Source organism: Stenella coeruleoalba, assembly GCF_951394435.1.
Source record: "Stenella coeruleoalba genome assembly, chromosome: 19".
NCBI lineage: Eukaryota > Metazoa > Chordata > Mammalia > Artiodactyla > Delphinidae > Stenella > Stenella coeruleoalba.
In genome coordinates this window covers 41,494,015-41,518,604 of record NC_137165.1, presented here as the reverse complement: position 1 = coordinate 41,518,604, position 24,590 = coordinate 41,494,015, and the positions used below count along the sequence as shown (strand labels likewise).

The following is a 24,590-nucleotide window of genomic DNA, read 5'->3' as shown; positions in this document are numbered from 1 at the left end:
GAGATCAGGATCATGTCTCCAGGCCTCCCCTGCAGGCCCCTCTCTGTGGACACGTACCCCCCAGCCTCCCTCCATGGTGAGGGCCCCAGCTGGGCCTCAGGGAGGCAGGAGGCTGAGACCTAGGGACACAGGGTCTTGAGCTGAAGGGCCATGGAGATGGCCTGCCTTGCTCCCCTTCCTCCCAACACTTGGGTCTAAGCTTCCCGCCACCAATCAAGAAAGACTGCATCCCGAGGACTTTGGTTTCGGACGTGTTTTATTTGGCACAAAGGAGAAGGGGGTCTGACACCAGTTTAGCCTTTTGAGTGTGCAGAGTTCTGCCCACCCCCCCCACCCCTCAATAATGAGCCCCTTTTCCACATTTATCTCAGCCCCGAACCAAGGATTTCATAGCCCTAAGATCCATCCAAGTAGGTTTCCTCATACCACCCCCCTTCATTTTTCTCTTGTTCTTTGGTCCCTAGAGAAGGCAGCCGCCTTTAGGGATAAAAGGAGACACAAAGCCCAGCCCTGAAGTGCAGCACCCCAGGGGCTCTTCAGCCACCACTGGTCGGCGGCGAGGGGGCGTGGGACAGGTGAAGGGAACCGGACAGGTAAGGTAGGGCTGCCCTCCCGGAACCGTCCCCTTCCCTAGGAACCAGCCAGAGCCAAGGGAGGAAAGCTGGGGGTTCATGTTCCTGGGGAGCTGCCAGGACAGAGGAATGGGGACCGTGGGCGGGGGCGGGGGTGTGCGGGTTGAGGATGGTGAGGAAAAGTACAGGTAAAGGGGAAGTTTGGGGAGAGAAGGAAATGATGAGCTTGGCCTTCCTCAGTGTCTGGTGACACAGAGGGGAGGTCTGAGCAAGGGGCCAGCAATGACCCCAGCCAACCCCCAAACTCCACCAATCCCCAGATTGGCTTTGTAATTCCAAAACTTTTAAGGAAGGGGTTTGGGGCTGGGAGAGAAAAACCAAATAGAGATCTGTGCTGTGGATTTTACTCTCGGGCAGTGGGAAAACCAGAGTTGTCCCCTCTGACCACTTTCTAGAAACTTCCAGACCTCATGCCAGCAGGGAGGGTGACTGTTGGGAAGTCGGCCCCACTGCCCGCTGTCCCCCTAGACGACCTTTGCAGTTGGGCCCAGGCCCTGGCCCTTCAGAGCTCCTCGTGGACCCGCTCCTGGTCTTCGTCCGACTTCAGCTTGAGCTCCTCAGCGGTGATGTTCCCATCCTGGTTGCGATCCTGGTTCTGGAACATGTCTCCTATGGTTTTCTCAGGGTCCTGGCCAGGCAGGAGGCGTCCCTTGCCCTCACTGACTTGAGCCTTGATGAAGGTGGAGAACTGCAGCGAGGAGAGCCAAGGGGAGGGGAGAGAGCGTCCTGCCTGAGCAGCTGTGCTCATCTTGGGACGGGTCCCCAGGTGGAGGCCTTCCAGCGAGGACTGAGGAGAGGAGCTGGTTGGTGCTGCGTCCTGAGGGGGGCGGGGGCGGAGGGCGTGCCCAGGGCCGGGCAGCCACGGGGCGATGGGCTGCATGTGCCAGAGGTGAAGGCGGGAGGAGGGGCTTAAGGCACACTGACCCGCAGAAGGGCAGCAAGACGGGTGCAGACAGGATGGTGGACACACATCGTGTTCTCGTTAGATGCCACCGTGCAAGGTGGCTCCTGCCAGGTGACAGCGTGGGCGGGATTACTAGGGGTGAACTCCTCACCCACCTCCTCCGGGGGCACCTCGCCATCCTTGTTGAGGTCCATGTCTTCAAACAGGTTGGCAGGAGGGTCTTCGTGCCACACAAACAGGTAGCCTGTGGGCAGCCCATCCTCCCGGGACACCAGCTCCACCTCAAACAGGAGCACAGCACTTCCAGGAACCCCCCGGGCTGGAGGGAGGGGAGGAGTAGAGAGAGGGAAGGGTCTGGGCCCGGCTTCACTGCCTGCCCAGTGCGCTCCCAGCCTACAGGCCTCAGCTCCTGCCTTGGCGGCTGGAGAGTGGGGCATGGAATGGGAAGCATTGGGAAGGCCTCACTCACTCCTGCCCGCAGCCATCCAGGCTCCAGGGGGCGGGGGCAGAGGGGAGGAGGAAAGCCATCAGGCCAGTCTCTGCTCACCTCCGCTCTCTCCATGGGCCAGGTGCGGAGGGACAACCAGCTGCCGCCTCTCTCCCACACACATGCCCTGCAGGCCTGTGTCCAGACCTTCGATCACCTTGTGGGCGCCCAGAGTCGCCTCCTGAGGGGCCCCGTAGTCGTGGCTGGGGGGAGAACAGATTCCCAGGTCAGTGCTCATCCTGGTCCCTGGCAGGCCCAGGGCAGGGTGCGGGGACCCAGCAGTGCAGAGATAGGATCAATCCCCTTATCTCGTAACTGCCCTGCAGTGTGGCCGGGGGCTCATCTCTCCCTGCTCATTTCCCTCCACTGAGTGGAACTAGCAGCTCCCCTACTGCTTACTTCACCCTCCCTCTGCCTGTGGACTTAAGAATTTCAGCTTAGATGGGAACTTAGGGAGGAAGGGTCAGGGGTGCTGCTAGGCCCACCCGCCTGCCCAGCCCTGGCCCTGCCCCGGACCCACGAGGAGAAGAGCTTGGTGCCGTCCAGCAGAGAGCAGTTGTAGTGGTAGCGAACGAAGTCCCCAAGCCTGGCCGTCTCGTTACAGGCCTCCAGGGGCCGGGACAGTGTCTTGATTTCCACTGGATCTGCAGGGTTGTGGAAGTCGATGATGTGGACGTCGAAGATCAGCACAGCAGAGCCAGGGATCTTGTCTCCTGGGGCCAGAATGGGGGCGTGGATCAGCTGGAGTCTAGGAGGGGCTGCTCTAGGTCTCCATGGAGGCCCCAGACCTTCCCCATCCTGGGGTTTTAAACAAGGATGGGATGGGATGTTTGTCTACATAGTCAACTCTTGTAATGTACTCTGTGGTGGTGAGGAGGCAGGGGAGGGGAGGGGCACGCCAGCTGGAAAGCCTTTTCCATATGTATCTTGCAACCTCCCAATAACTCACCCTGCTGATCGATGTGATTAGGTCCATTTTACAGGTGAGCAAGCAAAGGCTTCCAGCAAAGCTGGGACTCAAATCCAGGTCTCTTTGCTTCCCAGGGCTATGCTGTTTCTGTTCTTCCATAACCACCCTCCCTCCCCAAGCTCAGGAGTCTGCTGCCTTTCTCCAGTGCGGAAGGGGAGAAGTGGGGGACTGCCCCCTGGAGAAAAGGATGGAGTCCTTGTGGCAGGAGTTGGGTGGGGGACCAGTTTTTTCGATGAGAGGGGCAGAGCAATGGCTGGAATCCGCCCCCTTTGCCCCTGCCCATCAGGGGGAAGGTCAGGAGGAACTGCGGTGTTGGCTTGGGGAACAGGGAGCATGCCTACCAGTCCCGTTCTCCCCATAGGCAAGGTGGGGGGGGATGGTGATTCTCCGGCGCTCCCCCATGCACGAGCCCTGCAGCCCCCGGTCCATCCCTGGGATGACATAGCCCTGCCCCACATAGGTATTGTAGGTGCGGTTTCGGGAGTAGCTGCAATACATACAAGGCGGGGAGGCGGGCAAGAGAGTCACAGCGGCCCCGCCCTTCCTGCAGCACAGAGCCGCCCCCAGCCCCCACCGTCGTCCTCAGGACCCCCCGGACCTGGAGTCAAAGAGGGTACCATCCATCAGGGAGCCGTTGTAGTGGTAACGCATGAAGTCCCCAGCCACGGCTCTCCGGACGCAGCCAGGTGGCAGCTCCAGTGTCTCCAGCTGAACCGCGTCCTTTGGGTTGTGGACGTCAATCAGTAGGACTTGGAAGACCAGGGAGGCCTGCGGGGGGATCACAGTCCCTGGGGAAGGGATAGGCTTGAACCATACACGTGGAGAGCAAAGCAGGGCTCTTCCACTCAGGAAGGCCTATGTGAGCACCGTGCAAAGGTGCTAACCCTGCTTTCCAGAGCCTTTGACGCCCATCAGCAGCCCCGGTTCTGCCCCTGTGAGGCCTGAGCTGAGCTCTCCCCAGGGCCACCACCAGCCCGTATGAGGCTTTGTGTGAATCGGAATAAAGCACCTTTTGTTTTTTGGCTGTGCTTCGAGGCTTCCGGAATCCCAGTTCCCCAACCAGGGATTGAACCCGGACCCCAGCAGTGATAGTGCCGAGTCCTAACCACCCAAGCACCCCTTCTTAGTGAGGTGACCACCAAGGGCTAGATTGCATCACTACTTGCCTCCCTGGCTGGGTGTCCTTGTGCAGTACTCAACCTGAACAACTATATGTGGCAGCCCAAGTCCCTGCTTGCCCTCACCATAGCCTTTCTCGCCATAGGCCAGGAATGGAGGGATGACGATCTTCCTTCTCTCTCCAGGACACATGCCCAGCAGCCCCTGGTCCATGCCCTTGATCAGCCAGCCAGAGCCCACGTAGGTGTCGTAAGTGCCACCTCTACTGTAGCTGCAGAGGATGAGGTAGGGGTGAGGCTGCTGTTGGTGGGAGAGGCAGGAAGGCCCCCGACTCTCCGCTGCGTGCCACAGTCCCTGGCGCCCCAGGGCTCCTTCCAGCCCTTACCTGGTGTCGAAGGCAGTGCCATCCAGCAGCGTGCCGTTGTAGTGGTAGCGGACAAAGTCGCTGTCCTGGACCATGCGGGGGCAGTGGGGCGGGCGCAGCAAGGTGCTCACCTGCACAGTGTCCGCCTTGTTCCACACATCCAGCAGGACCACATCAAAGTAGAGGGTGGCATCCGGGGGAATAAGCCCCGCTGCGTTTGGTGCAGCCCCCAGAGTGGGGGGTGGAGTGGAGGTCTGAGCATCCTGCTTGGCCTCCCACTCCACCATCCTTAGTTCCCCTTCTCCCAGGTCAAGCTAGGATCCTACCCAGGGCCCTATTATTGCCCTTCCTCCCGCCCCAGGGGCAAGAGACGGAAAAGTCTAGTCCCAGACCTGCCGCGCTATTCATTCTGCGGCGCATGCGGCGTGACCTTGGAAAGCCGCTCTCCCTCTCTGAGCTTCAGTTTTCCGGCCCTGAGCCCTTGCTTCTGCCTCCTGGTCTCCTCCCCCCCCCATGCCTGGGCCCCGGCTCTCCTCACCCACGCCGATGCTGCCATAGCCGAGGTGCGGAGGCACGATGAGGCGTCGCCGCTCATTGACGCACATGCCCATGAGGCCTCGGTCCATGCCGGTGATGAGGCGTCCCACGCCCACCACGATGGCCACCAAGGCGTGGCGGTCATAGCTGGGGAGGGAGGGGACAGGTGGGATACAGTGGCCTCTGCCCATGGTCACATACATGCACAGGTGCACAAGTGCGCGCGCACGCGCGCGCACACACACACACACACACACACACACACACCCCATCCCCCTCCCTACACAAAGGTGCAGGTCCACAGGCTCCTCAACTCTTCAAGCCTCCCTCCTAGATGCGCGTGACTCCCGCCTTAATAGGATGGGCTGTTATGAAAGGAAGTCCTCCAGGAGGCCAGGGGCTTTTATCTACCCTGGGGTGGGGGGATGGTGCCAGCAGTCCCATCTGCTGCTGCTATCTGCTGACAGAAAAGGAGTGGGAAGTGCAGACCCAGGGCGGGGTGGGGGTGTGTGTGTGGGGGGAGACCAGTTATCCAGCACTTAAATGATAAGGCCGAAGAAATGCTTGGCATTTTGCATTCATTATCTTTTTAAAAATATTTATTTATTTGGCTGTGCCGCATCTTTAGCTGTGGCACTTGGGATCTTCGTTGCGGCATGCGGGATCTTTTAGTTGCGGCATGTGGGCTCTTAGTTGTGGCATGCGGAATCTAGTTCCCTGACCAGGGATCGAACCCGGGCCCCCTGAGCGCGGAGCCTTAACCGTTGGACCACCAGGGAAGTCCCTGCATGCATTATCTTATTTAATTCTCTCCCTGTGAGGTGGGCATTATTATTATTATTATTATTTGCCGCACCATGCAGCTTGTGAGATCTTAGTTCCCCCACCAGGGATCAAAGCCGGGCCAAGCCGGGCCACAGCAGTGAAAGCGCCGAGTCCTAACCACTGGACCACCAGGGAATTCCCGAAACGGGCATTATTGATTTCATTTTTCTTACGAGAAAAATTGAGATTTGAGAGACCAAATGATTTGCCCAAGGTCACACAGCTAATGTTTGGTCTGTTGAACTCCAAAGCCCACGTTTGGGCCACTGCACCATCAATTCACAGAAGAAAGGAAGGGAAAAGCAGAGCTGGCTGGGGATAGGGATTGGTTTTCAATTTTGAAAAAGGCTACTCTAAAATCGCCATGGCTTTTACTTGATTTAGTTAGGTTTAAGTTTTAAGAAGTTAAGGAAAGATGGGAGATTATTATTTTGATGGAAGGTGTCATGGGTTGTGAAAGTTTTCCAAGCTCAGCACTGCTTGGATGCAACCTGGGTCCAAGAGTCCCTATCAGAATCCCCGATAGGGAGGCCATTCTCCAACTCCCAACCCCCGCTCCACTCCTGGGTGGCCACAGGCTCACAGCTGTACTCCTGTCTACTGCCTATGCCTCATTTTGCCCACCGAGCTGGTTGTACGGCCTGCTTCCTCCACAGTGCCGTTGTGAGAGCCCAAGCATGGCAAGAAGCTTCTACCAGTTAAACACGACCAAAGTTCTCCCCAGAGTCAAGGCTAATCAATGGGTACTGAACCCGCTTGCAGACCGTAAGGTACTGTGTGAAGTTCACGTTCATTCATCGTCTTGAGTCCTAACATCAGCCTTAGGAAGGAGGGATGCAGTTTTCCAGACTGTTTTTTAATCTCCTTGTTTTCAGATGAGGAAAGTAAAGCTTAAAGAGGCAAAACTCCTCGTCCATGATCGCAGCCTGGGTTTGAGTCCAGGGTCTTGGTCTCAGGAGTTCGTGTTCTTACCCAATAAACTGCTCGCCTCCAAAGCCACTAATCTCTATAGGCCGAGTTGTGTGTGCGACCTGGACCCAAGGTTTAACTGAGGCTGGCCTGGCGTACGGCCCTGCCCCCACCGAGAAAAATGGACTTGCCAGAGCAGACGGAAAGCCTGGACACAGACCAGAAACCCATCTCTCAAACCCCAAGGCTGGCAAGATGGGCGACAGCACTGACCTGGTCGAGCTAAGATGGAGGGAGATGAGGGTGCGGGATCACGGGGAGAGGGAGGCATGAAAACCCTCGGAGGAGCCCAGGGTGGCATGTGTGACCGTGTGACATGTAGGCAGACAGGGTCCTTACGCCAAGCTATGCCCTGCACTCCCTGATCCATCCTGCTGTCTTAGAGTGCCCACCTGCTTTACCCCACTGGCTGCTAAACCCCCTCCCCCTCCCCCCAAAACTCTACTTACTTCTTCTTCTCTAAACACAAAGGCACTGAAACCTGTGGCTGGAACCAGAAAGGGAGTCAGGGTGGATGGAAAGGTAGAGGGTGCTGTGCTGAGACCACCGGAGGATTCACATGCAGCAGGGACCATGCCCTTCCCCCCAACTCTGTGGACCAGAAAACCCCCTCTATGTCTTTAAATAGAGCACTGGTAAGTAAATAGAGCAGTTCACCGTGATTCTCAAGCACTCTGAGAGACAGAGAGAGTTTGTGTGAAAGAAACAAGGGTCTTCTGAGAGGCGAAGGTTTGAAATTGAGGGCAGGGATGTCTGGGGAGATGGACGTCTAGGAGTCCCCCCACCCAGGGTGCTGTGTTTGAGGTTAGGGGATCACGGTGTGAGTAGGGAGCATGCAGACACAGCTTAAAAGCAGCAACGGGGGAACCCCAGGACTGAGAGAGCTTGGTCCCGGGCTCCGGGAAGGGAAATGGTGAGTCTGGGGGCACCCAAGCCGTTACCTCGAGTCAAACTTCTTGCCGTCCTCGAAAGTACCGTTGTAGTGGTAGCGCACAAAGTCCCCCATCTGCACTTCCCGGGGACAGGCCCTGGGGATGTGGTACCTCTCGATAACCACATCTTCAAGGGGGCTCCCGGCCGGGCTGGCGCGGCCCAGCCCCCTCCCCACGGCCTGCAGCAGTAGCAGCAGCAGCGACTGCAGCAGGGGGAGCCGGAGGACGGTGTGGCTGGGGCGCCCCGCACGGAACATGGTGCCTGGAGCTGGGACGGCCGGCAGTGAGGGCGAGCGAGAGAGCCGCCGCCGCCGCCAGACTCCTTCGCCCCCCTCCTCCCAGAGCTGGCTCCCCCTCTTCCTGTCCTCCATCCTCACCCCCGCCCTGGCTGGTCCACGTGGAATGGGGGCTGGGGAGGCTGAGCTGGCGGGGTGGGAGTGGGGGGAAGGGGTGTGGAATTGGAGGAGGAGGGCCAGGCTGATAGCTTTAGAGTACGAGGAAAGCACCACAAAGCCCTCCAGATTTCCCCCCACCCGTACCCTGGGGCTGAGAGACCTGGGAGGGGTAGGGAAGTTCCGGAAAGTTGGGAAAGTCGGAGCCGACTTAAAAAAAAAAGTTCAGTCTTTTTTCTGGAGCCCCCCGGGTCCTAAAGCCGGACTGAAGCATCCCTTGTTTCTTTGGCTGGCAACCCCAAATCTAGGTCTCTCCAGGTGGCTGGTGAGGCTCCGGAATCGGAGGGGTATCTCAGTGCTCCCTCCCACCCCTTCTGCCCCAGGGACGGCCTCTCCAGGGACGGGCTGCTTTGTCCTGCAAAAGCTGGACTGCCAGAGGACTTTCTGACGTGGGGATGGAGATCGAGTGGGAGGTGGTGAGAGTGGAGGACGTGCAGGGTAAAACCGGGGGTGTGCCTCCCCGTCGCGGGCTGGGGGGACACTTGGAGGAACGTCTTCGGGGCTGGGAGTGGGGAGTGAGCAGAAGGACCGCTCTGATGGAAGAGCAGATTCCAGGGCTTGGGTAAAGTAGAGTGAGGTGGCACTTCCCTCAGTTTCTCTATATTAAGGTCTGGGGGTGGGGGGACTGTCTTTGTGTGGGAGGGGCTTTCTGGGCTCCGCATCCCTGCGGGAATTGTTCCTCCACCCTCTCACCATCTGCCAAGGGGAGGACCCCCAAGGGCAGGAGATCGGAGACGCAGGATAGTGTTGGCTTTCTTAAAAGAGTGGAGACACAGCCCTCGGGCCCTCGGGGGATCTGACTCAAGCCACGACCCCGCCTCGCTGCCCCCGGTACCAGGCGCTAAGACCCAGCGGGCGCGCCGGCCAGTCCCGGGCCCCTGAGCCCGCCAGCCTGCCCGGCAGCTGGGCCGGGACGCCAGCTCGCGGAGGGAAGAGACAGCGGCGCGGAGGGGGCTATGGGTCGGGCGGCGTGGGGGCTGCTGTGGCTGCTGCTGGGCAGCGCCGGGGCGCAGTACGAGAAGTACAGCTTCCGGGGCTTCCCGCCCGAGGACCTGATGCCCCTGGCCGCGGCCTACGGGCACGCGCTGGAGCAGTACGAGGGCGAGAGCTGGCGCGAGAGCGCTCGCTACCTCGAGGCCGCGCTGCGGCTGCACCGGCTGCTGCGGGACAGCGAGGCCTTCTGCCACGCCAACTGCAGCGGCCCCGCGCCGCCCGCCGCCGCGCCCCCCGGGCCTGCGACCCCCGGCCCCGACGGCGGCCGCGGCGACGAGTGGGCCCGCGAGCTGCGGCTCTTCGGCCACGTCCTGGAGCGCGCCGCCTGCTTGCGGCGCTGCAAGCGTTCGCTGCCCGCCTTCCAGGTGCCCTACCCGCCGCGCCAGCTGCTGCGCGACTTCCAGAGCCGCCTGCCCTACCAGTACCTGCACTACGCGCAGTTCAAGGTGTGCGTCCAGCCGGCGGCGCCTCCTAGTCGGGTCGGGGGGAGCGCGGCTCCTCGCGTGTGCTTGGGGCTGCGGGCTCTGGCCCTGCTGACCGGCCCTGTCCCCACGCCGCAGGCGAACCGGCTGGAGAAAGCGGTGGCCGCGGCCTACACCTTCCTTCAGAGGAACCCGAAGCACGAGCTCACCGCCAAGTATCTCAACTACTATCGCGGGCTGCTGGACGCCGCCGACGAGCCCCTCACGGACTTGGAGGCCCAGCCCTATGAGGTGGGGTGCCAGGGTAGGGCCAGCCCTGACGCAATTCCCTGAGTCCCCCATAGGGCCCGTGGGGGAGGGGAGGTGTGGGGGTCCCCTTGACCCCTGTGCCGCGTCCCCTCCCCCTAGGCCGTGTTCCTCCGGGCTGTGAAGCTCTACAACAGCGGAGATTTCCGTAGCAGCACCGAGGACATGGAGCGGGCCCTGGCCGAGTACATGGCCGTCTTTGCCCGGTGTCTGGCTGGCTGCGAGGGGGCCCACGAGCAGGTGGACTTCAAGGACTTCTATCCAGCCATAGCAGGTATCCACCCCGGTGGGCATCCCTTTCATCGCAGGGCCCTGCTTCCCAGAACTTCTAGGCACCTTAACACAAATGTTCCTTTCATACACATTTATCGAGCGCCTACTAAATGCCTGGGAGGCGGACAGGCATAAGGCGTTATCCCTACCCTCAGACCCTTCAGTCGGCATTGGCTGAGAGGGACCAACAACACCTGCCACTGGGTGCAGAGGGCTGCAGTAGGGAGTGTCCAAGGTGCTGGGCATCGGTGCAGAGAGGAGGTGACATCCCAAAAGGGTCTGGGGAGGTTGGGTTCATGGGCCTTCCAGGCAGAGGGCAACGCAGGTGCAAGGTTGCTGAGGTGGGAAATGACCCAGCAGGTGTGTGCAGAAAGCAGTTTGTGGCCAGAAATCACACCTAGTCTGGGGATCCCTAAGGGCAGAGTCCCTCAGCAGGGGCAGAAGGGACTGTCCTGAGCTTCTCTCTTTGGGCTTCAGTCCCACCTGCAGGCCTCACCTGCCAACCTCCCAGTGTGCCCTGGCTTCCTCTGGCTTTGGGGCGGTGGGTGAGCTGTGGGGGTGATAAGTCAGCCCAGGCCACTGTAGGCTTCCGCCGCATCCCTTGTCCCTCGACTGTCTCGTGGGATCAGCAGGCAGAGCTGGGACTGGAAGCCATCGGCCGTCCTCCCCATCAGCGGGATGGAGCGCTTCAGTACACCAGCTCCTCACCGCTGCCACCCCCACCCCCAGATCTCTTTGCAGAATCCCTGCAGTGCAAGGTGGACTGTGAGGCCAACTTGACCCCCAACGTGGGCGGCTTCTTCGTGGAGAAGTTCGTGGCCACCATGTATCACTACCTGCAGTTTGCCTACTACAAGTGTGAGCGTCCTGGGGGGCTTGGGGTGGGGGAGAGCACTGCGCTGGGAATGAAGCCGAGCCAGAATTGAGGACCCTTGGTGACGGGAGGGAAGGCTGGCGGTGGTGAGGCAGGTGAGAAGCTTGTGGCGGGGAACAGAGAGCAGCCTCAGGGGAGAATGCCAGGGCCTCTTGGGTAAATGACTGGATAGTCAACAACTGCACAGCACTTGATAGTTTACAAAGCCCTGCCACATCTGTTTATCTCACTTGATCCCCTTACAAGCAACTGGTAGCTGGCGTTACTGGACCCATTTTTCAGATGAGGAAGCCGAGGCTCACAGAGGGTCAGGGGCCATTAGTTAACATGGCTAATAAAAAGTAGCACCAGCACTTAAGGCCGTCCTCACTTACGGGGGATTCTGGCATCAGCCGGGGCTAAGATGGTCAATCTCCAGGGTTTCTGCAATGCAGAGATGCCAAGATTCAGACAGGCTGGAGCTGGAGAGGAGGAGCTGAAGACCAAGGGCCAGGAGACCCTTTGTGTTCTAGTTGGCAAACAGGTCGAGGGCTGGGCCACCGGCTTCTGATTCCCCAGTGCCATCATTCTCCAGCTGTGTGAGCTCAAGCAATTTACCTGACCTCTCTGTGCCTCAGATTTCTTATCTGTAAAATGGGGATGACAGTAACAGTGAGGTTTAAATGAGTTACATGGGGCATAAGGTAAGTGCCCAATACATTCTAGCTTGTATTATTACTGGGTGGGATGAGGCGCCCAACAGGTATTCTGGGAGGCAGCTGGGGAGCCAGGGGCACTGGACTAGATTGGGAGATAGGGGTGGGTTAGTTGAGGGTTATCCCTGAAGGTGGGGAAGTGCCAGGGCCACTACTCACTCCTGTCCTGCCTGCAGTGAACGACGTGCGCCAGGCCGCCCGCAGTGCCGCCAGCTACATGCTCTTTGACCCCGAAGACAATGTCATGCAGCAAAACCTGGTGTATTATCGCTTCCACAGGGCCCGCTGGGGCCTGGAGGAGGAGGACTTCCAGCCCAGGGAGGTGGGCATCGCCGAGGCATTCTCAGGATATACGATTTGATTAAAAAAACAAAAACAAAAAACAAAAAAACATGGCTTCTTCCAAAGGCAGGGTGAGAAATAAAAAGAAAGAATTTGGGTTGTAGTTGGAGTCCTAGGTTCAAACCCACCAGCTGTGTGGTCCTGGGAACACTACTGGCCTTTTCTGAATCTATTGCCTCACCTGCAAAATGGGGGTGGAACAGCCTACGTCTCCAGCACAGTGCCTGGCATGTGGGAGGTAAAAAATATCTGTCCCTGCCTGCTCCCTTCCCCACTCTCACCATGCTCACTGCTGGCCTTTGCCCTCCTTCCCCAGGGACCCCATAACCTGGACCAACTGAGGAACCCCTTGGAATTCTAGGGCAAGGCTGGCAAATATGGGGCACGTGGTGCCACTCCCCACTTCCTTGTCAGTGGCAGACTTTGCGAATCGATTTAGGCACTCTTTCTCACTGAGCCCTCAGAATCCTTCTTAACCCGGCGCTTCAAGCAGCTGTGATTTTTCGACCAGCATGTGAACTGATACCTGTTCCCTGCTCCTCGAGCTGTGAAAGGGCCAGAGGGCCCAGATCCTAGGAGCTCTGGCCCCTCCACCATCTGGCAGCAGGGCCTGGCTCACCTCACTTTTCTTCCCTCCTCCCAGGAGGCCATGCTCTACCACAACCAGACAGCTGAGCTTCGGGAGCTGCTGGAGTTTGCGCACATGTACCTGCAGTCAGATGACGAGGTAAGTGGCCCCTTGCCCTCCTGGCTTGGGTGGTGACGGACACCCCTTGATCCTCTTCCTGGGGCCGCTGTGCCGAATCTCAGCCTCAGCTCGTGGCAGTCAGCCATTGTGAAGCAGAGGGATTTCACCTGTCCCTTGTTTACACCTGCCCTCCTCTCCCCACTCCGTGTCCTCACACCCCCGTTCTCTACATGTCTGAATCTCGCTTCTCCTGGGCCCAGCTCTGGTGGCGCCTCTTCCAGAAGCCCTTGCTGTACGTCCTGGCTCTGTCTTCTGGGCTTGCAGTGCCTACTCTGACCGTCTGTGCCTCCCTGGACCGGAGTTACTTACAGCCCTGTCTGTCTCACCCCGCCCTTTTCTCCAGCCAGTCTCCTAGAGGACTGGGCTCCAGGACAGGGACCAGGTTATTCCCAGCTCTCCCATAGCACCTGGCACAGAGCTGGCCCTCAGAAACTGGGCTTGAATGAACCAGTGAGTGAATGAATGAACACAGGACGCCAGGAAGGAAGGACCACGGTGTGTTATTACATTGATTCTAAATGAGGGTTTGAGAGCCTGAATTCTCTGAGGTGTGGCCGCCCAGTGCTTATTTATCTATCCCCTCCATTGTTCATGCACCCATGCCCCCCCTCATCAAACAGGGGGCCAGGTCTGCACAGTGAGCCCCCAGGCTTTGGTGCTTACCAGACTTGGCTCCACCATTTCCCAGGCAAGTGTTAGGTAACCCTCTAACTTCCAGTTCTTCATCCATGGAATGGAGAGAATAATGGCCATCTTACACTGCTGTGGTGGGAATTCAATGAGATCTAGGATGTGAATCACTTAGTGTAGAGCTGGCGCATAGTAGGTTCTCAGGGGGTGGTAGCCATTTTGATCACTGTTATTTGTCGCTTGCTGTTTGCCAGACACCGTGCTTGGGGCTGTGGTAAATTGATGAAAGGCACAGTCCCTCGCCCAATCAGATCACCGTTCAGTGCAGTGGGAGAAGTCAGCACGGGGTGCTGGACGAGGCCTCCAGACCCAGCCAGGGTCATCAGCAAGGGCCGCATCCTGGAGCTGATGCCTGGTGTTGGAGGGATAAACAAAAGCTATCTAAGCACAGGGGAGTAAAGGTGTTCCTGGCCGGGAAGCAGCATGAGCAGACAGTATTCGTGGACTAGCAGTGTTGCCTGGGTATTTACGCTTAAAAGGTGGGCTGTGGAGAGGAAGAAGGTTACACCAACCCTGAAGCTCTGCTGGTGGAGCCCCATGCATCAGTTCATTGAGGGGGCAGTTTGGGAAGAGGACTTAGGGAGAAACCCTCTAGTTATTCCTGTGTGAGGTCTTGAGTGTGACTGGGAAGGAGGGGTTTGGGACCAAGATGGGATGGGAGGGCCCCTTGGCCAGGAAGGGAGCCGATCCGGGTTTGTGCCTGCTATGACCTGGTTTATCCTCCCATCCTGGCGCTGCTCTAGATGGAGCTGAAGGAGACAGAACCGCCCGTGGAGCCTGAGGAGCCCCCGTCTGATGCCGAGTTTGAAGGGGAGGGCGACTACGAGGAAAGCATCTATGCCGACTGGTGGCAGGAGCCAGATGCCAAGGGCGACGAGGCTGAGGCCGGTCAGCGACTTGTGTCCCGGTGGAGGGGCGGGGATGCAGCCTGGGCTAGACGTTAGGGACAGGAGGATCCAAGCACTGGCCTGCAGAGGCTGTGGGGTAGCTGTGCTGGGTGCTGGCACCCCTCTTCTGGGGGCTTCCGGCCTGTTAGCAGCCCCTGTCCCACCTGGTAGAGGGGTGGGGGTGACATCCTTCCTGGAGGAGGGACCAGCTGAGACCTGTTCCTGGGGACCCTCACTCCTGCCTGCACCACCTCCCCGAGGACAGCACCCAGAAACCTGTTGGGGATGGGAAGCTAACCCCAATGCTCTCTCCTTTCATTTTTCAGAGCCGGAGCCTGAACTAGCATAAGAAGAGGGCCCCCGGCACCCCTCAAGAGCTTTGGGAATCTCGGGCCCAGTGGTACCACCCCCACCAGCCTGGGCAGCAACAACAACTATTTATTAAACATGTAAATGGACATAGCTGACCAGGCCCCATCCTGTCCCAACTGTGAGCACTGCTCCCCAGACCCCTCTTGCCTCCTCTCTGGGTCTCTGGACCACCGTATGATGGTGCTGCAGCGGCTGCCGGCCTGTCCTCCTCCCAGTGTCCTCCCCACCCGGTGGGGCAGTCTCCTGGAGGAGAAGATGCTAGCTCTTCCTAGTCGGGGTCTCAAGCTGAATTGCAGACACAGCAGAGGGGCAGCTGGCATCCCGAAGAGCACTGGACCAGGAGTCCAGCGGTTCCTGGCACATTGGCCGTCAGTGCTCAATAAACATTTCCTGTTGAATGAATCACAGCATTGGGGTCCAGACTCCCCTGGGCAAGTCCTTCCCTCCTTCCCTCTGCACCCATCTCCCCTCATCAGTAAATGTGGAGACAGGTGAGGGGCCACAGTTTGGCCTCTGTGGATGGACCCTGGGTGTTTGCAACCACGAGGAGCATCAGCCTGCCATTGCAATCTGCCACTAGGGGGCGTGAGGATGCAGTTCTGCCTGAGTCCTGGCAAGATGGTGGTTTCAGATTTCTAAGGTGGTATGTCCTGTATTTTCCTAGTTCAGCATCGCTTCCCTCAGGGAATGTGTGGGGGGGGGGGGGCGCAAGGACACTTACTTCCGGTTTTTGCTTTCCAAGCGTTTACTGAGAGCAAGCATGCCCTGCGCTGCCCTCTCTGCCCACTCTCCCATTCATTCCACGGCAGGGAACAGACCCTCTTAGTGGCCAGAGGAACCCTAGGGATACGGCTTGATAACATGAGACTTTGTGGTGGCAGTGGGACTGCCAGACCATCTTGCCCAATCTTGCATTGGCTCTGGGGGGGCAGAGAATTTGGAGGTGGTTACCACCCACCCTGTGATTTCCCCCCCACTTCATGATCCCGAGCAGGGAAGTAGGGGCAAAAGGGGTCTCTCTGCGGAGGGACACCGGGCTAGGGCCAGCCAGGTGACAGTTCTGGCCCACTGCCCACATTTCTGTTCTCCCAGCGGTAGGGTGGTGGAGGACCTTTCTCCTCTTACTGGAAGGTGGAGCGGAAGCTGGTAAGCCCAGTTCTCACCGTCCACACCCCTGCCCAGATGTGCCAGCTGACGTGGCCTGAGCCCTGCCCATCACTGTGTCCAGGAGGACTCCCTGCCTCACCCCATGCCCTTCTCCTGGGCCTTTGGCGAAGATGAAGAAAGGAAGGACAGAGGCGGAGTGTGGAGCACGGGCGGGGTCAAAGCTGGGGGCGCCGGTGACCTCACTGCTCCCTCCCTCCCGTAGGTGGGTCTGCAGTGGCAGCGTCTCCAAAGAGCTCCCAGGTACCAGGGCGGCCCTGCCCCACCCCACCCCTCTCAAGCTGCTGTGTTGTCAGCTTCCACCGAGGCCCCGCCCCCTGTTTCTGGGAGGGGCTGCCCTCCGGGGCTGGCCCTCCGGAGGGTGGGGAGTGGGGACGCGCTCCAGCATGCCTGCGTGAGTAGGAGCTCTGGAATCTGGACCGCTGGGTTTGAGTCTGAAAGCGCCTGTGTGCGGGAGCGAGAAGGCCTGCGTGCTTGTGTGTTGGTGTGGATGTGAGCGAGTGCCTGCGTGCACGTGTCTGAGAATGTCCGTGGCAGCGTCGTGGGCGACAGTGCGGGTTTGCGCATGCGTCCCTGAGGGTGCGCGCATTCGTGACCCTAACCCTAGAATATGTGATTGTACTCAACGCTTATGTATTGGGCACCTACGAGCCGGGTACGTCGCAGGTGCTGGGCATACAGTAGTGGGCAAAGCAAGCCAAGCACCCCCTGCCTTCCTGGAGCTTGCATTCCAGCGGGGAGACAGGCAATAAACAATAAATGTTACAATGAATGGGTTATCTGGCTATGTTAACATAAGTGCGTTGGAAAAATAGAGCAGGGTGAGAGGATCGGGAGAACAGGGCGGGAATGGGGGTACGGTTTAAGAAGTGTGTTAGGGCTTCCCTGGTGGCGCAGTGGTTGAGAGTCCGCCTGCCGATGCAGGGGACACGGGTTCGTGCCCCAGTCCGGGAAGATCCTACATGCCGCGGAGCGGCTGGGCCCCCGGGGCCTGTGCTCCGCAACGGGAGAGGCCACAATAGTGAGAGGCCCGCGTACCAAAAAAATTTTTTAAAAGTGTGTTAAAAAAAAAAAGTGTGTTGATGTGTGTGTCCAAGTGTGCATCTGAGGGTGAGGGTGTGTGTGTGTGTGTGTGCGCGTGCGGGCGTGTGTCCTGGGAACAGAAGGCCACCCCTCTCTAGGTACTCACCCCGGCGTTACCTCCCCTTCCAGTGGGCCTTACTCAGCTTCTCCATCCCTGGCAGCCACCAGCCACCAGCCACTCCCACCTCTCTCTGATGTCAGTGTCTCCCCATTGCCCGGCCAGCTCCCCAGACCGGTGAGATCGAGTCCTAGCGAGTCCCAGCGAGTCCCAGCGAGTCCCATCGTGGGCCCTCTGGGGCCCTCCAGCCCATTCTCCCAAGCCCACCCAGCCCAGACGCCTTCACCTCCTCCACGTCTGTCTCACTCGGTCCTCTCCTTACCCCGCTCCCAACTACCCACCCAGCATCTCAGCAGCCCTAGCATCTGTAGCAAAATGGCTAGAAGGTTAGAGACAGCCAAAAGGGCACTGGGGATGATGACCTCACACAATAGAGCCAGACTCAGATGTCTCAGAGGTGTCCTGGATCCAGAAAGGCCCCGTCCCAAGCAAAGCATCGCTGCTACAATGTATTGAATACCTACTGTGTGCCGGGCACTTGGCAGGTTCTTTACAGCCTTCAAAACAGTCTTCCGGTTCCTGGACTTCCCTGGCGGTCCAGTGGTTAACACTCCTTGCTTCCACTGCAGGGGGCAAGGGTTCGATCCCTGGTCCGGGAACTAAGGTCCCGCATGCCACGCGGCCAAAACAAACAAAAAACAGTCTTGCAACATAGATATCAATTCCCTTCTGCCACAGGTGAGGCTGAGGAATGAGAGCAACCTGTCCAAGGTTCCTCAAGGTGGGGGGTGCCTGAGCTGGGTTTGAAACATTTCTCCCTAAATCCATGATACTCAGAGAAGGGAGAGAGCAGAGAACACCGTGGTCTCCTCTCTCTGGTCCCCGGAGCTGGCTTTGTCCCTTTAGGCTGTCAGCTGGGGCTGGGGAGAGGAAGGTGAGGACCAGATGTGGAGACAAAGCCCACATATTGCCACAGCTCACCGAGGGAGGCAGAGAGTTCCAGAAGGGAGAGAGGGAAGGAGGAAGGGTAGAGAGGAAGGGAGGAAAGCAGGAAGGGGAGGAAGGGCAGGCAGTCAAGCCTCACTCTCAGGCCTGATTCCATAGCCCAGTCCCACTTCCCGCTGTTGGCTCCCTGGGATTGGACCAGATGTTAGAGGGCCTGGGGACAGACTCGCTGGGGTCATTTAGACCGGCCTTGTCTTGAATCCTGAGAGGTGATGGCCAATGGAGGCAGGGGAGGGAGGGTCCTATGGGATTCCCCCAAATTCTTGTAAATTCCAGAGGAAGAAATTCCCTGCTTAGGTTTGAGAACTAGTTCTTGAAGTCTCACCCTAGTGTTCTCCTCCTCAGGGAGAGTACGGTCCCCCTGACCCGCTCCTGTGTCAGAAAGCTGTGTCCAGTTGGCACTGGGGCCAACCTCATAAGCTTACTGGGGGAGTCCTGGCAGCCGCAGGGCCCAAGCCCTCTGCAGCTTCCCCACTCAGGGGCCTTCATCCAGCCCTCCTCTTGCAGCTTCTCTCCAAGGATGGCTCCAGCAGATGGCCCCAAATTCATGGATGGGGAAACTGAGGCCCAGAGAGACTAGATTGGGCTCCCAGGGCTGCATGATAAAACTCCAAGATGACTTGGGGATTATATGGGAGTATGCTGAGTGCTGGGGCTGCCCACTGGAGCCAGCCCCAGCCCACACTGGGGACACATCACCCCATAATCACCACCTGCCTGGGTGCCAGCTGGCGCCGGGGTGCCTGAATAGCATCTCTTCTGAACCCCAAAAAGCCCTTGCGGTGGGAGCACCTTTCATGCCCATAACTCAGGTGGAGAAACTGAGGTAAAAGGCTTGTTTACCCCCCTCCCCCGCCCCATATACTTGATCCTCTGAATCTGTGGAAGAACGCACTAAGGTATGTCCCTTGGTAAAGAAGAGGCCAAAAAAAAAAAAAAAAAAGAAGAAGAGGCCAAGAGAACTTGACATTTTCTATTTGGGGTCATCTTTTCAGCTTTCCTTTAACGAGAAGAGTGCTGTGTTATGTTCCTGGAGCAAAGTGAGTGGTGGCCATTTGAGATTCTTTTCTTTTGAGCATTTCGCTAAATCCTGGTGGCTTTCCTGGAGGAGGAGGCTAGAAAGGAGTGAGGTTCAGACAGTCTAACTGGGGAGTCTGGCCTCTTTCCCTGGCCCTGGGTGGGTGTGGGAAGCAGGGGGTCTTTCTGGAGGTTTCACAGCCATGAAGGAGATAACATAAATTTTTTGTTATCTCCAAGTGAGGTTATGCACACAGTTACAGAGACACAGGAATGAAGTCAGAAAATGCTTGTCATGTAACTTTAACCTTTAGCGTAATTATTTTGATAACCGTTTTTTTTTTTTGGTAATACCTTGATATCCTCAAAAATGGAAATGTCCCTGGCCTTGGAGCTCCTCCCCGGCCCCCAGCACATACTTCGGATGGAGCTGGCTTCACAGCCGGGTCCAGGCTTCACCCGCCCCCACTCTCCCTGCCCCTCCCCCTCACTACTTCCAGGTTCTCTGCTGGGGCCATAAATTATCCATGAGCTGTAAGTTGGCTGCTTCTTCAACTGCAGGCTGAAGTGCTGATGAAATATTCAAGGATCTCAACTCTCAAATTCCCTGGTGGCCGCAGGATGGGACTAGGGAAGCTGGGATTAATGTACAAGGCTAGGGGCCTCCAAACCTTGGCCCTAGTTCCCACCGAGGTGGAGTCCAGGTCAGGGAGACCGGGAAGGCCAGTGCGCGGGAGGAGGTGGGGGAAGGGTCTCTTTGCATAATCGATGGAAGTGGGTCTGTGTAGGGCCCTCGCCGGCTTAGAGGGTTTAGAGGAAGTGAGGGAAGGTACTTATTTAGTCCCTGAGGAGGGCCTGCCGGCCCCTGGCTGCCCCACCCCTCCCCCAGCCTTGGCTCTCTAATCCGGAGGTTTGCCTGAAGTCACACCTCCAGCTGACTTCTCCCAAGGTTGGTTCTCATCTGCCCCCCTCCCCCCAACTGCCAGGAGTTTGCTTGTGTGACCTTGGGGAAGTTCCTCTCCTAGCTCCAAATTCAGTGTCCCCAAATATACAAGGAAGGGGCCTCTTATTAATGAGTACTCCTCCCTCTTCCCAAGGATTCTCAACAGGTGGGAGAGAAACTCCTGCCGTGTGTGCGTGTGCGCGCGCGCGCTGACACGCACGCACGCACGCATGCGGGCCGGGGAGGGGTGGCCTCTCGGTGGGAAGGGTGCCTGTCGGGGCAGGCGTCGCCCCTGGCTTGTTGGGGGAGGGAGGGGCAGGCAGGCAGGCTGGCAAGGCGGGTGGGGCCCCAGCTGTGTCAGCCTGTGAGTGGAGTCGCCCAGGCCAGGAACTGGAAGCGGGGTGACTCAAGCGGCAAGGCCTCGTCCCTTCCCTTCCCCCAACCCACTCAGGACGGGGAGAGACCCAGGGAGACCCAGCTCCAGAATAGAATCCTGATGCTTGGGGCCCTGCCTTTTGGGCTCCTGAAATCGTACTTTGGGACGGTTGAGGTGGGTGAGGGGGGAGGAGGGGGCCGCTCGGAGGTGGACATTCTCTGGACAGGTCCTGACCCTCCTCCAGCCTTTCCGTCCACCACCACTGGCCCCTGGTATCTCGCCCTGGCCCGTGCTATTTCTGGCCCATCCTATCTCTGTTTTCTTGTCTCCCTGTTTTCCCTTTGACATTCCATCCCCGCCCACACACCTCGCCTCGCTGGGAAGTGTGGCTGGAGCTACCTCTGCTATTGAGAGCCCTCCCCAGGCCGGCTGGGCACACACCCACCGGGCCAGGCCGTGGGCAGCCTCTGGCCTCGAGGTTCCTCCCCTTGGACAAACGGGAGCAAAAATGGCAGGAGCACACCCACGCTCACCTCTGGGGCCTTGCACCGTCCTGCCCTGTTCCCACTCCTGGCGATGCTTGGGCCCACTCCAGCCAGAGCATTTGGGAGACCCTTCTGTAGCCAGTGTCCTCTCCCCAGGCCTGAAGGGGTCACCCTGAGCAAGTCCCCTCACCCAAACGCCAGGGGCAGTGGACAGGGGCAGCGGTGCAAACGGAGTTGCACAGACATAGATCTACCTACATAAGTTACAAGTCAAGCTAACTGTTCAAAGGTACACCTTATTACTAACAAGGACCTACCGTATAGCACAGGGAACTCTACTAATTTTGTGATACCCTAGATGAGAAAAGAATCTGAAGAAGAATGAATATATGTATATGTATAACTGAATCACATTACTATACGCCTGAACCTAACACAACATTGTGAATCGACTATAATCCAAAAAAAAGAAAAAATGGATACGTGAAAATGCTTAGAGAAAATGCTGGAAATATACACAACAAAGTATGAACAGCGATTATTTAACTATGATGGGAATATAGCTGATTCTTTTTCATTTTCTATACTTAACATGTTTTGTAATAAGGAAGAGAAGAATAAATGCTCTTTTGTTCCAAAAAAAAAAAAAAATACACCTTGCCAAGTATACCTCCACCGTGACCTGAAAGCCAGGCTGCAATTCAGACTTCTGACTCCTTCTCAGAACATGGAAGCCTGCAGAAAACTTCTCCCTGACCCCCAGCCCCGGGCCATCTCCCCTCCCCTTCGCAGCCCTGGCTTCCCCCACACCACAAACGGCCTCCAGCATGTGGGTGCAGGGAACGCAGCTTGCATGTCCCCGCTGTGTGCATCCCTTTCCCGTAACTGCCCCTTGTAGCCCCTTGGCCTACTGTGCTCACACCATGCACGGTGCTGCTATCTGAACAGGAGAAAGAGCCTGAGTAAGAGACCCACAGGCCCTAGAAGCAGGGTCAGAGCTGGGCACGTGCCCGTAGTGTGATCTCCAAGGGCCAAGGCATCAATCTGTGTACGTTCATCCCCTTGGCTCTGTGTGGAGGGACGCGACCGCAGAAGGACCAGAGCAGGGGCCTAGGTGTACGGATGGCTCTGCCCCTTTGCCTGGGACTTTGCCACTCGGGAATGACTTCCACTTATCCGTGCTCCTTTCCCGCTGCTGTAACGCCAGGGGAGAGCTGCTGGGTGGTGGCAAGGGACCGTCATCAGCCTGAAGTTTAGCATCCCGTCTGTTTACCTGGTCTTCCTTTATGGAGGCGGCCATCCCTGAGGCCAGGCAGAAGAGGAGGGAAGAAGGCCGTGTGTATTTGAGTGTACTGGGGAGGGAGTGCTGACTCAGCTGGGGTTTGTGTGTATGAATCTGTGCCTGTGAGTGTATATCCCTGAGGTGTGAGCATGGAAGGGTGTGTGTGCGTGTGTAACGTGTGCAGATCTAAATGTCTACTTGCTTCTGTCTGGGGAAGGGGCCTCCACAGAGAAAGGACTGATTGTGAACAGATAACAGAGACTCATGCCCCTCCTTATATGGCCCAGAGGCCTCGTGGAGGTTGAGAAGAAGGGAGAGGAGCTGAGGAGGGTGGCCGGGCTGCCTCGGTCGCCTTTCTCCAGGGAAACGCCTCCCATCCTCCACCGGCTCCCCTCATCAGACGGGCCCCTCTTTGCCAGTAACTCCTGTCTCTGGGGGGACTTGGGAGGGGCCACTTGATGCCCTTTCCTCCTTTCCTCTGAGGCCCCACAAATCTGCAAGGTTGAATTAACTATATGTGTTCTTGGTGGCCCAAAGACTCCGCTTCCACTGAGCTCTGGGCAAGAGAAATTAGTTTAAACTGCAGGGATATGAATCAGGGCTAGACACCAGAAGGAATTTACCAGTGTTAGAATAAGGAGACAAGGGTATTCATATAAGGGAGGCTGGAGAATCTCCTTTCCTGGAGGTTTGTCAAACAGAGAAGTCCCTGCCTTTAAAGGCTTGGAGGCAGGGGACTGGGTAAGATGGTCTTGTGGCCTTTCCTTCAAGTTCAAGCTACAGAGGAGACTGTGGCCACAGGGACTCTCATCCCTATCCCTAGGCACCTCCTTGCCCCATGAGACCAAATCCCCTATACAGACAGCTGATTCTAGTAAACATCGTTTTCTGATTCTTTTCTGTATCCTACAGATGAATCCTCAGTGCCTAGGAGGCAACAGTAGGTGCTTAATAAACGTGCAGAAACTCCCTTGATGTGGGAGATGCAGCTCTTAGCCCAGTCTTTCCTGCTGCTGTGGTGATGCCTCCACCCAGTCTCAGGCTGAGTTTTGGGGCCAGCTTGTTGCAGCATGTTCTAGGCTGACATGCAGGGAGAATTCTGGGGACACACGCACAAACACACAGGCTTTATTCTGAAGCCTTATTTCTGTCTCTCCACCCCACCCAGGCTTCTCCACCCCTTTGCAGTCAAACAACCTACTGAAGTCAGGAGAAAGGAAGGGGTTAAGCCAGGCTTAGGTCTGGACGTGTGTGTGTCTGTGTGTCGCCTTGTGTGGGTGCGTGAAGTGGGCAGGGGAAGATGGGAGGTGGGAGAGGAATGAAGGGAAACGCTGGAGGGGGCAGCAGCCTAGGATTGGGAGCTCTTTTCCTCCCAAGCTGGGGCCTGGCTGCTGCATGGCGCGGCAGGGTGGCAAGCAGGTGGATGGGGCACAGGGAAGGTAGGGAGAAAGAAGTTGGGGAGTAGGGGAAACAAAGAGCAGGGCAGTGGCCAGGGCATGTGGATGGTAACTGGCTGGGGATGTTGATGTCTCCCTGGCCCCTTCCAGGAAGACTTGGATGGCGCAAGCCTCAGAAGTGAGACTGTTTTGCCATCATTCCTTTCTCTGGTGGAGAAAGTGGTCAAGGATGGACATGCCTCCATCCAGCCCCATCCTGAGGGCTAGCTTTGCGGATGTAAAGGTTTTTTGAGCGGGGTACCCTTTCCTGAACAATCACCCCTCCAACACCGACACACGTGGAGTGGCTAAGATGACCTGTTTACACTTGGTCCTCTGGAAGCCCTTTGAGGGTTGGGGTCATTTTGATTTTCCCTGTCACCAGGGTCTAACCCAGTGTCTAGTATACAGTTGGTGCTCAATACTTGTGTGTTTTTTTAAAAAATAAATTTATTTATTTATTTTTGGCTGTGTTGGGTCTTCGTTGCTGCTCACGGGCTTTCTCTAGTTGCAGCGAGCGGGGTCTACGCTTCATTGTGGTGCGCAGGCTTCTCATTGCGGTGGCTTCTTTTGTTGTGGAGCACGGGCTCTAGGAGTGAGGGCTTCAGTAGTTGCGGCACGCAGGCTCAGCAGCTGTGGCTCATGGGCTCTAGAGCGCAGGCTCAGTAGTTGTGGTTCATGGGCTTAGTTGCTCCGCAGCATGTGGGTTCCTCCAGACCAGGGCTCGAACCCGTGTCCCCTGCATTGGCAGGCGGATTCTTAACCACTGCGCCACCAGGGAAGCCCAATACTTGTGTTAATAAATGAATGTCTGTAAGACCCTTGGCACACTGTACAGCAGGCTTTCACTTCATCAACCACAGAAAGACCCTTGTCTTCTCAACCCGCCTACTGGGAAGTTCTTTTTTTTTTTTTTTTTTTTTGCGGTACGCGGGCGTCTCACTGTTG

The 24,590-nt window shown here is 57.6% G+C and overlaps 2 protein-coding genes across 2 annotated transcripts; one reads left to right on the top strand and one right to left on the bottom strand.

Moving 5' to 3' along the window:
• Window positions 1-353: 353 nt before the first annotated feature.
• Window positions 354-8,267, bottom strand: FKBP10 (FKBP prolyl isomerase 10). The gene is made up of 10 exons (XM_079904961.1): window positions 7,749-8,267; window positions 5,015-5,160; window positions 4,498-4,687; window positions 4,238-4,383; window positions 3,592-3,781; window positions 3,335-3,480; window positions 2,544-2,736; window positions 2,084-2,226; window positions 1,692-1,855; window positions 354-1,320 (listed from the first exon to the last, which is right to left on the bottom strand). Exons 1-10 carry the CDS (start codon window positions 8,108-8,110, stop codon window positions 1,135-1,137), a joined length of 1,866 nt encoding a protein of 621 aa, XP_079761087.1. The 5' UTR covers window positions 8,111-8,267; the 3' UTR covers window positions 354-1,134.
• Window positions 8,268-8,752: 485 nt separating this feature from the next.
• Window positions 8,753-15,448, top strand: P3H4 (prolyl 3-hydroxylase family member 4 (inactive)). Its single transcript, XM_079905827.1, has 8 exons — window positions 8,753-9,630; window positions 9,745-9,897; window positions 10,015-10,186; window positions 10,915-11,043; window positions 11,931-12,076; window positions 12,740-12,823; window positions 14,278-14,422; window positions 14,748-15,448. The coding sequence occupies exons 1-8, from the start codon at window positions 9,148-9,150 to the stop codon at window positions 14,768-14,770; spliced, it is 1,335 nt and encodes a 444-aa protein (XP_079761953.1). The 5' UTR covers window positions 8,753-9,147; the 3' UTR covers window positions 14,771-15,448.
• The last annotated feature ends 9,142 nt before the right edge of the window (window positions 15,449-24,590 follow it).